General features: G+C 35.6%; 1 protein-coding gene across 2 annotated transcripts in view; it reads right to left on the minus strand.

Annotated features, from left to right (window-relative positions):
• Lrmda (leucine rich melanocyte differentiation associated) overlaps positions 1–12,686 on the minus strand; it is a 1,370,443-nt gene that overhangs the window by 14,913 nt on the left and 1,342,844 nt on the right. Inside the window, exon 11 of one of the 2 annotated variants that reach the window (XR_015440503.1) lies at positions 1,627–1,769. Coding sequence is in view for 1 of the 2 variants with exons in the window: in XM_087185375.1 (XP_087041501.1) it covers positions 1,749–1,769 (21 nt within the window). In the remaining variant the exon portion in view is untranslated. Of the gene's footprint in view, positions 1–60; positions 1,770–12,686 lie in introns of those variants that run through there. The other variant, XM_087185375.1, reaches the window with a different exon arrangement.

Consider the following 12,686-nt stretch of genomic DNA (forward strand, 5'->3'; position numbering starts at 1 on the left):
TCATTTGAACAGATTGTGCATACTAGTGCATACATTTAAAGGTATAAAATGTGCAAACAGTAAAAGAAAATCTCATCTTCAATTTCTTAGACAGTCCACTCACCTCCCTAGAGACAACCATGGTTAACTGTTTAATTTCTCTAACTTTCCAGAAGACTTCTACATATAAAAGCATAGTCCAACATAGTATGCTACACACTTTATATGCACTCCATATAACTTTTTAGAAACAATACAATATGCAGATTACTGTTGTCTCTCCATCATTCTTTCTAAGGCCTGCATAGTATTCCATATTAAAAAGTAATTTATTACATTATGAGATTATTTATAATATGTCAAGTTGTGGTCAGTCTTCATTTTGGGGTGTGTGTGTGTGTGTTTGTGTGTGTGTGTGTGTTCTGTATTGGAGACTGAAACCAAGGCCTTCACACTGAGCTACATTCCCTAGTCCTTTATTATGTTTCACTTTTTTTTTTGGTACCAGGGATCGAACTGGGGTCCTTCTGCTTGTGAGTCAGGGGGCGGAACAACTGAGCTAAATCCCCAGCCCCTTTATGTTTCACTTTTGAGCCAAAAACTCATTAAGTTGCCAAGGTTGGGCTTGAACTTGTGATCCTCCTGGTTATAAGCGTGTTCCACCATGCCCTGCTTTGTCTTCTATTATTACACCCACAGCTTCAATGAACAGCCTGTGTGTATATCTTTGTATACAAGGTCTAACACTAGGATAAATTCCCCAAAGTGGAATTGCTCCGTTACTTAAAAAATGTTTCAAACGTATTTGATATTGCCAAATTACCTCTCAAAGAGGATATCTTAAATCACAGTTTTACCAGCTGTCATGGATCCCTGGTTTTGCTCATTCTCTTCTACATGGCCTATAATCTCAAGTAAGATGCTTTAGACTGCCTGACTCCATGTTGGCTCTGGAAATTAAAAGTCCAAAGATGAGCTGGCTATGGGGTTGGCTGATTCAGCAGCTCAACAGAGTTAAAGGATCCCGGTGCTTTCCATTTTTCTGTTCTGCTTATCCACATGTTGGCAGTGTTAGGGGCCATGGCCAAAGTGTGGCTCAGCTATTTCAGTGGTCACGCACAGACCCAACAGTGTCCTATTAATAAGAGGACATTTTCCCTCATGGGGTCTTTTTTTTACAGAAGAAACATCATCTGGAGCCACCTAGTACATTTCCTGCCAGGAACCTTGACCCACATGATTCCTATGATAACATCTGAGATAGGAGCTCGAAAAAGAGGTGATAACTGTGTGCAACTTAGCATCTGAACCCTCCTGATGTACCCATGTTAGACCAGGATGGGGTCATTGCTGCTGGTACATGGTGAGGTGTGTGTGTGACTAAAGAAGGAGGAGTAGTCACAGAGCAAGGCAATGGCCAACTGAGAGCTGAAAAGTGGCTTCCCATTGTCACTTATACTTAAATGATTACATTATGAACAAACTTAAACATCTTTTCAAATTTGTTGCCAATTTTTCCATTTATATTATTCTTATTGAACTTCTTCTATAGTTTATTTTAATGTCATTCAGTTTTTTTATTTGTTAATTAAATTTCTCTTTAAACTCTTATGACATTCAGGATTTTTCCTACTCTTTGTCACTCACTGGAATTGATTTTCTGTCTGATGGACAGGGCCACCATGCCCCTGAAGAGATGTAAGTGCGCAAGTGGGCACAATCAGAGGTGGCTCAAGGACTGTGTTGTGGCGATCAGGTCTTCTCTCTGCTCACCAAGACCCAAACAACACCTGTCAAAGAAAATATCACTTTTAATGGAAGTGGTACTAGTGGTACTGAAAATAAAATATATATGTCCTGCAATTTCAGAACATACTTCACATGAAGCAAAGTGAACATAGGTATAATAGTAAAAAATTAATAATCAAAAGGGGCTGCCAAAATAAAAAAGGTAGAAAATAGGATGGCAAATCTGAGACAGAGAGACTCCTTGCCTTGTATGTATAAGGCCCTGAGTTCCATCACAGCACCAAAACAAACAAACAGACAAGTGAAAACCCTTAACAAAATTTGGTTTAAGGAACAAGAGAAATACTGTTTGGACATACTACATATATATACGTACATTTTAGGTATAAAATACATTTACATTTATCATTGGGTGTTTGTATCAGAACATCATGTGTCCTAGTTCTTATTTTTTCTCCCGTTACCTGTGCACCTTTCACCCCCTCCACCCTTCCCTATTTACACAGACTTTGATTCCATTTTTTTTTCTTTCTCATAATTTTTCCTTTCCCTTCTTCCCTTTCCCCTTCCCCTCCTGCCATCCCCAAACCCTTGGACCTTTTCCTATTTCAAATTATCAATTATTCATTTTAATCATTTTCACCCTTACTTACACTTTCAATTTCTCACACTAGAGAAACTATTCAGTATTTACACATGTGTCCTATTTATTTCACTTAAGAGTATGGCCTCAATATGCATCCATTTAGCTATAAATGTCTCTAGTTTTTCATTCTTTATGGCTGAGTAGTACCCCATTTTATAAAAAAAAAAAACTTCTTTATCCAGTTTCCAGTTGATGGGCATTTGGGCTGTTTCCAAGCTTTAGCTATTACAAACTGTGCCGCTATAAACATAGGTGCACATATATCGCTGTGGCATGATTCTTTTAATTCTTTGGGGAAGATTCACAGTAGGGGAATAGCTGGGTCAAATGGGACCTGTATTCCTAGTTCTTTGAGGTATCTCCACACTGATTTCCACAGTGGTTGCCCCAGTCTGCACTCCCACCAACAAGGGAGAAGGGTTCCTTTTTCTCCACACCCCCACTAGCATTTGTTATTGGTTGATTTCTTGATAGCAGCCATTCTTTGTGAGGTAAGGTGAAATCTCAGTGTTGTTTTCATCTGGATCTCTCGAATGACCAGTGATGTTGAACATTTTTTCATATATTTATTTGCTGCTTTTACTTCTTTGTCTGAGAAATGTCTGTTCATTTTGGATGCCCATTTTTGAATTGGGTCTTTGAATTTGGGGGGGCTCTGATTTTTTTCAGTTCTTTATATATTCTTGATAGTAGACCTTTAGACATACTACTTTTAAGAACAGATAGACCCTGGTGAGCCAGTCAGTTCTTAGGGAATTTACACTTAGGGAATAAATTATCTCAGTGTAATTCAAGTTATTTCAGAAAACAGAAATAGGGAAATAGTCTTCCAAAATGAGAAAGGAAAATTATGTGCTAATAACATTCACTAACTTACATCATGAAAAGTCCTAAGCAAAATATATGTTGACTACATTTGGCAATGAGTTACAAGGAAAGGTGACACATCAAGTAGGATTTAACATAAGCATGCAAGTTTGGCTTCATTTTTAAAAATCTATCATGAAATTTGATAAATTTCATTTTAAGAAAAGAAAAAGTGGGCCAGGGATGTAGCTCAGTGATTCAGAGCCTGCTTGGGAAGCACAAGACCCTGAGTTTAATTCCCAATATAAAAAAAGAAAGAAAGAAAGAAAGAAGGAAAGAAAGGAAGGAAGGAAGGAAGGAAGGAAGGAAGGAAGGGAAAGAAAGACATATGATTATGACAAAGGGTGCAAAGTCTTTGAAAAAGTCATCATTCATTTTTTTAAAGTCTCAGCAAACTAGAAAAAGAGAAATTTTCATATACTAGGGGCAACTAAAAAAATTGACAGTAAGCATGTTACATTATGTTAAAAATTTGAAATTATTTCTTTTAAGATACTATAAGAACCAATTTTTATTATGAATAAAAGAAGAGTTTGCATTCACTACTCTATCTTCTGATTAACCTTATTCTGAAAGTCTTAACCAGTAGTGTAAAAAAAGAAAGGAAGAAAAAAGAAGAGGAGGAGGGAGAAAGGGAGGAAGTAAGAAAAGGTGGAATGGAGGGAGGAAGGGAGGGAAGAAAGAAATAAACTACATCTTGGGTTACTGGGCTTTTTATTGTTGAGTTGTAAGAGTTCTTTATATGTTCAGAATACTCATCCATTATCAGATATATAATTTTCTAATAAATCTCCTATGACAAAGGTTGCCTTTTCACTTTGTTGATTGTGTCATAATGTTTTAAAAGGTTCAACCTCATTATAGGACAAAGCAGCACATCATTCCTTTCTATGGTTGGAAAGTATCCCATTTGTATTTGTATAATAGAAATATATAATATCTTTACTTTATAATCACTAATTTGGGCTGTTTACACTTTTAGGCTCTTATGAATAATGCCACTGTGACGAATCATAGGCACATTTTTGTGTGGGCAATTATCTTTATTACTCTTGAAGAAATGCTTAGGAGTGGAATTGCTGGGTCTTGTGGTAACTCTTTGTCCTACCTTTTGAGAACTATCATCCTGTTTCTCAAGGAGACTGCACCATTTGACATGCCCACCCAGCATGGGGGTTCCGAATGCCCCACACACTCACCAACACTTGTTACTACTTCTGCTTTTAATCATAGACATCCTAATTGATGTGAAGTGGAGCTCACTAAGGAGGTAGACTAGAGTATATTTTAATGTGCTTATTGGTCATTTGTTTTATCTTCTTTGTAGAAGAATATTTAGATTCCTTGCCCATTTTAAATGGATTTTTATTTGCTAAATTGTAGTAATTCTTCATATCTTATAATATAAAACCATTATCAAATATATGCTTTGCAAAAATTTTCTATCATACTATAGTTATCTTTTCACTCAACAGTATTTGTTGCCATGAAATTTTCCAATATTGATGAAGTCAATTTATTTATTATTTCTTTGTTTCCTTATGACTTGGGTATCATTCCTAAAAGAAAATGCCTAATTCAAAATCAGGAAGACTTACTCCTTATTTTTCTCTAGGAGTTATAAATTTATTTTTCTACTTTTTACTCTTCATTTTACGTCTTTTCCTTATTGTTTCTTCATATCTTCTTTACTGCTTTTCTTTACATTAATTGTATTTTTAAAACATTTAAATTATTTAGTACTTTTTAGTTATCTTCTTAGTGCTTGATGTAGCTTTTAAGGCATATCAGAATTAACTTAATTCCAATAAGATAAAATATTACTGATTTAGAGTTCTATTCTTTGCTATGCTATTACTCTCTTTGTTTTATCTATATATGATTAACAACAATTCAATTGCTAAGTTGTCATACTACTTAACATATTGTGTGTTTCTTAAAGAAGCATAGAGATGAAAGAACAAGTAATTATATAGTTTTTTAAAAATACTACCTTCATATTGGTCCTTTCAGATTTATTCATTTTTTTGGACTTTAGTTAATATATGTTATCATTTCTTTGTTCTAATATAGCTTTATTTCAGATTGCTTTCTTTTGGTTTTTATTGTCCAATATATTCTATTTCTATATCTGCTCGATATACAGTCATATACATATTACTTTACATAGTCATTTTAAAAATTAGGAGAAGAAAATCCAATAAATATGTATTTATACGAATTACCTTTCCTGGTGCTCCATTTTTTATTTGGATTTTATTTACTGTCTGGGATCACTTGCCATCACCTTAAAAAAATTTCTAAAGTGAATTTTGTAAGTTCTCAGGGCAGCAAATTCTTTACACTTTGTTTATCTGGTAATGTATTTTTTCTTCCTTTTTGAAAGATAAGTTGCTGGATAAATGATGCTTGTCAATTATTTTTTCTTTCAGAACTTTCAATATATTCATTTCTTAGTATGCATGGGGGATTGATTGTAGCACCTCCTGTAATACTAAAATCCACAGAAAAAGAAGCACAGTATTTGCATATAACCTACGCCTATCCCCCTACTCACTTTATATCATCCCTAGATTATATAAAATACCTCATACAATGCAAAGATAATGTGAGCAGTTGCTCAGCACATTGTTCTGGGAATAATGACAAGGAAAACAATCTGTATATTTTCAATATGAATGCAATCAATTTTTTTTATCCATAGTTGGTTGAATCTGTGGGTGGCTGAATCCACAGATATAGAGAACCAACTGTACATGATACCCACTGCCTTACTGCTTCTGTGGTCTCTGATGAGAAGCCAGCTGTTAATAAGTATCCCCAGTAAGTGAATAGCAGTGTTTCTCTTGCTGCTTTCAAGATTTTCATTTTCTGGCCAGGTGTGGTGGTGCATGCTGGTAATCTCTGCTACTTGGGAGGCTGAGGATCATCATTTCAAGGCCAACTTGGGCAACTTAGCAACACTCTGTCTCAAAAATTCTTTTTTCTTTGTGTCTTTCCACATTTGACTTTGATGTATTTTGGAGTAAATCTTTGTTTATACTCCTTAGAGTACAATGGGGTTCCTAGATGTATAAATTAATGATTTACTCAAATTAGGAAAATTTTTTGGCATTATTTCCTTAAACTTTTCCAGCTTCACTCTCTAGTAGTCCTTAGGGTGTCCCACCGATCTCAGACTATGTTCATTTTCCTTCTTTTTTCCCTTCCACGCCCCATCATTTTTCCCCCATACTACTGCATATTAAATTGAACCTAGGGCTTTTGTAATGACCTACCTCCCCATCCCTTTTTAATTTTATTTTATACTTTCATCTTGAGACAGGGTTTTGTTGCATCACTAAGTTGCCCAGTTGGTTTTAAACTTATGATCTTCCTGGCACAGCCTCCCAGAGTACATACTGGGATAGAGGTGTGTATCACCATGACCTGCTTCTTATTTTGCATTGTATTGCATAATTTTCATATGTCTACATTCAAATGTGATGTTTCTTCTGCCAATTCCAACCTACTCTGGAGTCGTAGTGATTTTTCATTTCTGATATTGTACTTTTCCACTCAAGAATTTCCAATTTTTTTCTTTTTAAAAAATACACTCCAGCTATACTTTACTCCTTAACCATTGCTTCTTTTAATTGAAGTTATTTATAACAGCTGCTCTGAAGTCTTCATCTTCTAAGTCCATGCCTTAGCCTTTTTGCAGATAGTTTCTGTTGCTGTCTTATCTTGTCTGTGGTTTACTATTCCCTCTCCCTCCATTTGTCTTGTAATCTTTGTTGAAAATTGGAAGTTTTAGATAATATTAATTAATGACTTCATTGAGCTAGCAATTCTCCTTTACTTACTTACCTCCAAAATTTCCATCACTTTTGAGAGCTCTTAGTTTTGAACTTCCCTGCATTCTGTTCTAAAGGAAGTCTATTCCATGAAGAGACCTTTAGAGCTCTTTTGTTTTTATGGTTTGCTTTTCCTTCTAAGCAAAACTTTTAGGCCTCTCCTCTAAAGCTGGGGGTGGGACAATCATTTGCTTCTCTTGAGTGACATCTCTGCTTCAGGAACACAACAGTGGTAAAGGCATTAGTTTCTGGCCTTTACTTGCCTCTCAGGGCATTGAACTTTCACCATCTGAGCATGCTCTGGCATGGATAGTCAGGACCACAGTGTTCTTAGCCTGCTGAATCTGAGCTAGAGTCTGGACAAGTGGGAGCTGGGTAGGGGAAGGGCACTCAGGCCTCTTGGCCACATTCACCTGAGCTTTAGCCTCTGAGATAGGAGCTGAGAGAGGACACTGTCCTGAAGTGCTGGTGGCTTGGCTCTCCCAGGTAGATAAAGTAAGCCTCAACTGGAATTTGGGTGGAGAAGGAGCCCCATTTTACTGACCAAACCCAGTCAGAATAGTGCTTTGATCACACCAAGATGGGAAAGAGGAGGGAGGAAGACATAAATGGCTCTAGTGCCACAGACTCGCTGTTCTTACCAACATTTAATAGATTTTCTTAAATAACTGTTCCTTCATTTGCTATATGCCATGTGGACAACTTTCAGAGACTTTAAATAAATGCTTTAAAATAACTTTTACCAATCACAGTTATTTCAGTCAGGAAAGAAATTGCATAGCTCCTAATTCTAACATTCTGTGTGTGCGTGAGTGTGTGTGTGTTTGGAGGAGAGGAACTTTTGTTGCTGTTGTTCTGGGGATTGAACCCAGGACATATCTTTTAAACTGACACCCTCCAGTAGATGCTTTAGCAAAATGGAAAAAAATATAAGCTATGAAGAAAAAAAAAAAGCACATTTAACTTCATTAAAATTTTTAAAATTTTCTTGACTAAAAGAGAATATAAAGTAGGTCAGAGATTGGAAAAATTGTGGGGGGAAAGGAACAAACATAGCCAACAAAGAAGAGGTATATAGACTATTTAAAGAAACTTCCACAATAAAAAAACACAAGAATCCAGTGGAAGAAAATTAATAGATGTGAATAGAAAATTTGGGGGATTAGAAACTGAAACAGTCAACCTACTCCTACAAATAAACACTCAATCTAAATAGGCAATGCCAATTAAACCTACAATAAAGTCATGTTAAAAAGCTATTATATTAGCAAGAATTAAAATATTTATGAATAACTCTCAGGGCCCAGATTGTAGACTCCCCATGCCATTTCCCCCTGAAAAGAACTAGGGCTTCTTGGGGAAGTGGATGATTTCAGGTCTGGACCAGGATACAGGTTGAGCATGGAATGTCCTATCATAATAGGTACCAAAGGTGATATCAAAACTATGGTACCAAGATTTTCAAGAAACTAGGATCCAACTCCTGGAGTCTCCATCCCCCAAAATTGAGAGATTCAAGCATCAGAAAGAATGAGAAACTCAATATGTAACTAAATAATAAAATAAAAAAGATAATAGGAAAAAGGGAAATAAATATTTTGCAAAAGAGAAGGGGATGAAGAGCTAGAAGGATGGGAGGGGAAAGGGATTAAAAAAGACTTGAGATGTACTGTGTACGTGTCCCAAATTCCCATGAGCAGTGTAATCAGCATCTACTGTAGACACTGACTAGCACAAAAATATTAAAACTCAAAAAAATAAAAAAAAGAATGCAAAATGATTTGAAACTCATCGAATATATATCAATTCATGAGTTTTGATAAATATTTTAGCATTATGAATTCAAATGATACAAAAAATAAATTTATTAGTCATTGTTGAGAGATGATCATAAGCCAAGTCAGTTCTTCAAGAACTGGTAAATAGGTGGAATGAATCATCATTTCATTTTTGCTCTATGTATTCTTATGCTAAGTTACCCAACAGTGGAGGAAAGAAAATCTCTCTCTGTGGAAGTATTAGAGCTTAAGTTAAAGGAATGAAAGCATATAACATTTTGCAGCACCATGTGAATAATGAATTTAAAGATTGAGCACCAAATGCTGAATCACAAGGAACCAGACAACCAGATATTATGATATAAAAACACAGAATCAACTCTGTGGCCTCTGGACCTAACTAACGATTTAAAGGAACATAACAAATAACGTCATGGAGCTGCAATTAGCAAAATCCAGTCTGTGGGAATTCTGCAAAAAAGAGTTTCTGATTATTTTTAGCAAAAAAGAAGAAAGGGAAAAATGGGAAGAGGATATGCAGAATGAAAGAGACAAGGAAAATATCTACCAAATGTAGTAAGTGAAACTTATTTGATGCTCATTAAATAAGAATGTTTATTCCTAGCATTCAGGGAAGCTGAGACAAGAGGATCCCAAGTTTGAGCCTAGTCTGGGCTACTTAGCAACTTAACAAGACTCTGTCTCAAAAAAAAAAAAAAAAAAAAAAAAAGGCTAAAGACCTGAATTCAATTCCCTGTACCACAAAAGAATAGTTATGGTGATAATGACATGAGTGAATATTTGCTATTAAGAAATTATTTTTTAGGTGTGGTAATGGTATTATAGTCATTTTTTAAAGACTCCGTACAATTTTAATAAAATAAAATATTTATACATTAAATGACAGTAATATCTGTACCTGAGATTCACTTTAAAATGATATTTGATAGGGGAATTGGATGGAAATATAAATGAAACAATATTAGCTGTGAGATGAGAGATGAGAATCCTTGAAACTAAGTGTTGGATACAGAGGAACAATTATACTTCTTTTTTATGTTTAAACTTCTCTATTAAAAACTTAAAATATTTTTCGAACAACAACTTTTAGTGAGGATTTGCTAGTACTCTTGTGGTCTCTGGAAGAAAGGGAAGTGGGATTACCTTGTTTGGAAGAAATATAGAAGTCTGAGGTATAGTTGAAGATGTGTTTATCCTACAACCAAGCAATTCTGCTCGGTCAACATGACATCTACAGAGCTCCTTTCTCAGCTGTGCACATGAGGCAGGAGAAATACTTTCAGAGCAGCACATATTTATGTGAGCCAAAAACTGGAAGCAACTTTGATGTCCATCAACAGAATAGGCAGATGGTGGTATAGTCATCAAATTCATTGCAATAGAGCAGTAAAAGTTAATGAGCTATAGCTACACAAATCAACTCTGATGACTCTCATAGCACAAGTATGATGTGAAAAAAAGAAAATTTTAGAAGAATCTATATATTTTATATAAAGCTTTAAACATACTGAACAATGTTATACTCACTCTTGTGAGTTATTGAAGATGCCATAAAATTATAATGATATGCAAAGGAATGACAGGTACCAAATCATGAGTAATAGGAACCTGGCTGGCCGGGAGGAAATGTGTTTTGGGACGGGTACACAATTGGCTTCAGATCTATTGATAAAACATTAACTGTATGTTCTGTTGCATATTTTAATGGTATTTCATATGTATGAAGTTTCACAATTTTAAAATGTCAAAGTTAGTGAGAAACCAAGTAAAGCTTTTCAGCACAGTTGACTATGTGTTCAAATGCAGAGTGCAGAGCCAGCCTAAGCAGTTACAGGAAGTTCTGTGGTTAGTAAATATCTGGCTTTGTGTGCATATGCATGTGAGTGTGTGTGTTACTGAGAAAAGAATGCAGGGCCTTCACCCTGAGTTACATCCCCAGTGCTTTTCTTACTTTTTGTTTTGAGACAAGCTCTTGCTAAGTCACTAATTTGCCTCTAGCTCTTTTATGATGGGTGTTAATTCTGGCCTGATCACCTCTCAAAGTTCTCCCCTCTAAACACTGTTGCATTGGGATCAAGCTTTCAACACAAGAACTCTGAGGACATATTCAAATGATAGCAAGGGTGTTATACATGAAGGAAAAATGGACACAAGGTAGGCAGAGACCTTCAGATGGTCCCTTTAAACTCTATGGCAGACAATGTGCTTTGTTACTTCTACAGTTATCTCACCTCTATTCCCATCCTTTCCTTGAGATCCTGAGACTGGTGATAAACTGACTCTCCCTAACTCTTTGGTAAAATAAAATTTTCAGTTTCCTATTTAGTTTGCTTACTCTATGGTGCAGCTACATTTAGATTACCTTTGTTTGGGTTTTAGTATGCACCTTTAATTCACATTTCCCACATCCTTGTAACTCATTCATTTATTTTTGCTTTGATTTTCCATTAATTCTTTTAAAATTAAACTCTTTACCTATTTACCTTTTTGTATCCACATTACAAATTAGTTGCAAAGCATCTATTTGATACATGGAACAGCCACTGTCTACTTCTGTTTCTATACTGATGCAAAAAATAATGTCCCATGCTTCCTGTCTTGATTGTCACAACCAAGACTGAATGAAGAAATATAGGAGAAAGGCATGGTAATAGAGTGAAAAGCATGGAGATAATTTTTGCAACTGAGAAATAACCTTGGAAACAGTGAAGAAATTGTTTTCCTCCAAAGAAGGATCTAAAATTTAAGTTTACATGAGAATTGTTAGAAAACTATTTCCATATACTCTTGCCTTTTGGTTAATTCCATCTTTAAAAGTTTAAAAATAATAACAAAAATAATTAGTGGGAATCATGTCACATGCATAAAACCAACAATTAATTGACTTTGGGAAAACCTACAATAAAAACAGACATTTAAATTACCATAATTTCAAAAACAATTATCATATTTTTGGTTGGGAATCTACCTCTTTTTACCAGAGCACAATTTCCAGATAGGGGAAGGAGAGGAAAGGAAGGTACATTATGAGGAGGAAATAACACTTTGCCACAAGCATGGACAAAATTGGCTGGGGACAATTCCTCAATTCTGATAACAGAGTTTCAAGCCTTAGTAGTGGTAATCCATGTGAAATCTGAATAAACCACAGTCATCAAATCATGCCAAGAGAGCAAACATGGGTACAGTTTTCAGGACTGATTCCATGTTTATAGTAAGAAATCTACCTAAATATAAATTTTATGGGAAAAGAAGAAAATGCACACAGACTGGACTACCTAGTGAAGATGAAGTTCTTCCAACATCATCTTTGGAGACAGAGACAGAAATTTCAGAAAATGTTCCCTTCAGAAAGACCTAGTCTCACATCTTGGCTCCAGGACCAGCCACTTCAAAGAACACCTGCAAGTAACTCTGCCCAGCTCCTGACAGGACCTTTTATGTCCTAAACCCACCTTACTACATCCCAGGCTGGACCTTATACCCTGCATATTCATAATCATCTCATTTAGATGTGGGTCATCATTTCATGCCTGGCCTTGGAACTATCTCTATCAATGTGTGTATCTTTTCCCCCATATAGTCTTTTAACCAGAAGCTAAAAGCCCAATCCTGGCTTGTAAGTACTGATGCCTGGTCATCTCCCTCCCTGTACAGCACAGCCAGAAAAGAAAATTGGCTGCATTTGAATCTAGCTGTGCTAATCATTATCTATGTGGCATCTCCATCACCTCTATCCCTCAGTTTCTTTTTTTGAAAAAAAAAATGGGAATGATAATAAAGATAACTACAGTCATTATTAAGAAGGTT

This window comes from Heterocephalus glaber, unplaced genomic scaffold, assembly GCF_053883595.1.
Source record: "Heterocephalus glaber isolate CG9 unplaced genomic scaffold, H.glaber_assembly_v1.0 deba00001497, whole genome shotgun sequence".
Classification (NCBI taxonomy): Eukaryota; Metazoa; Chordata; class Mammalia; order Rodentia; family Bathyergidae; genus Heterocephalus; species Heterocephalus glaber.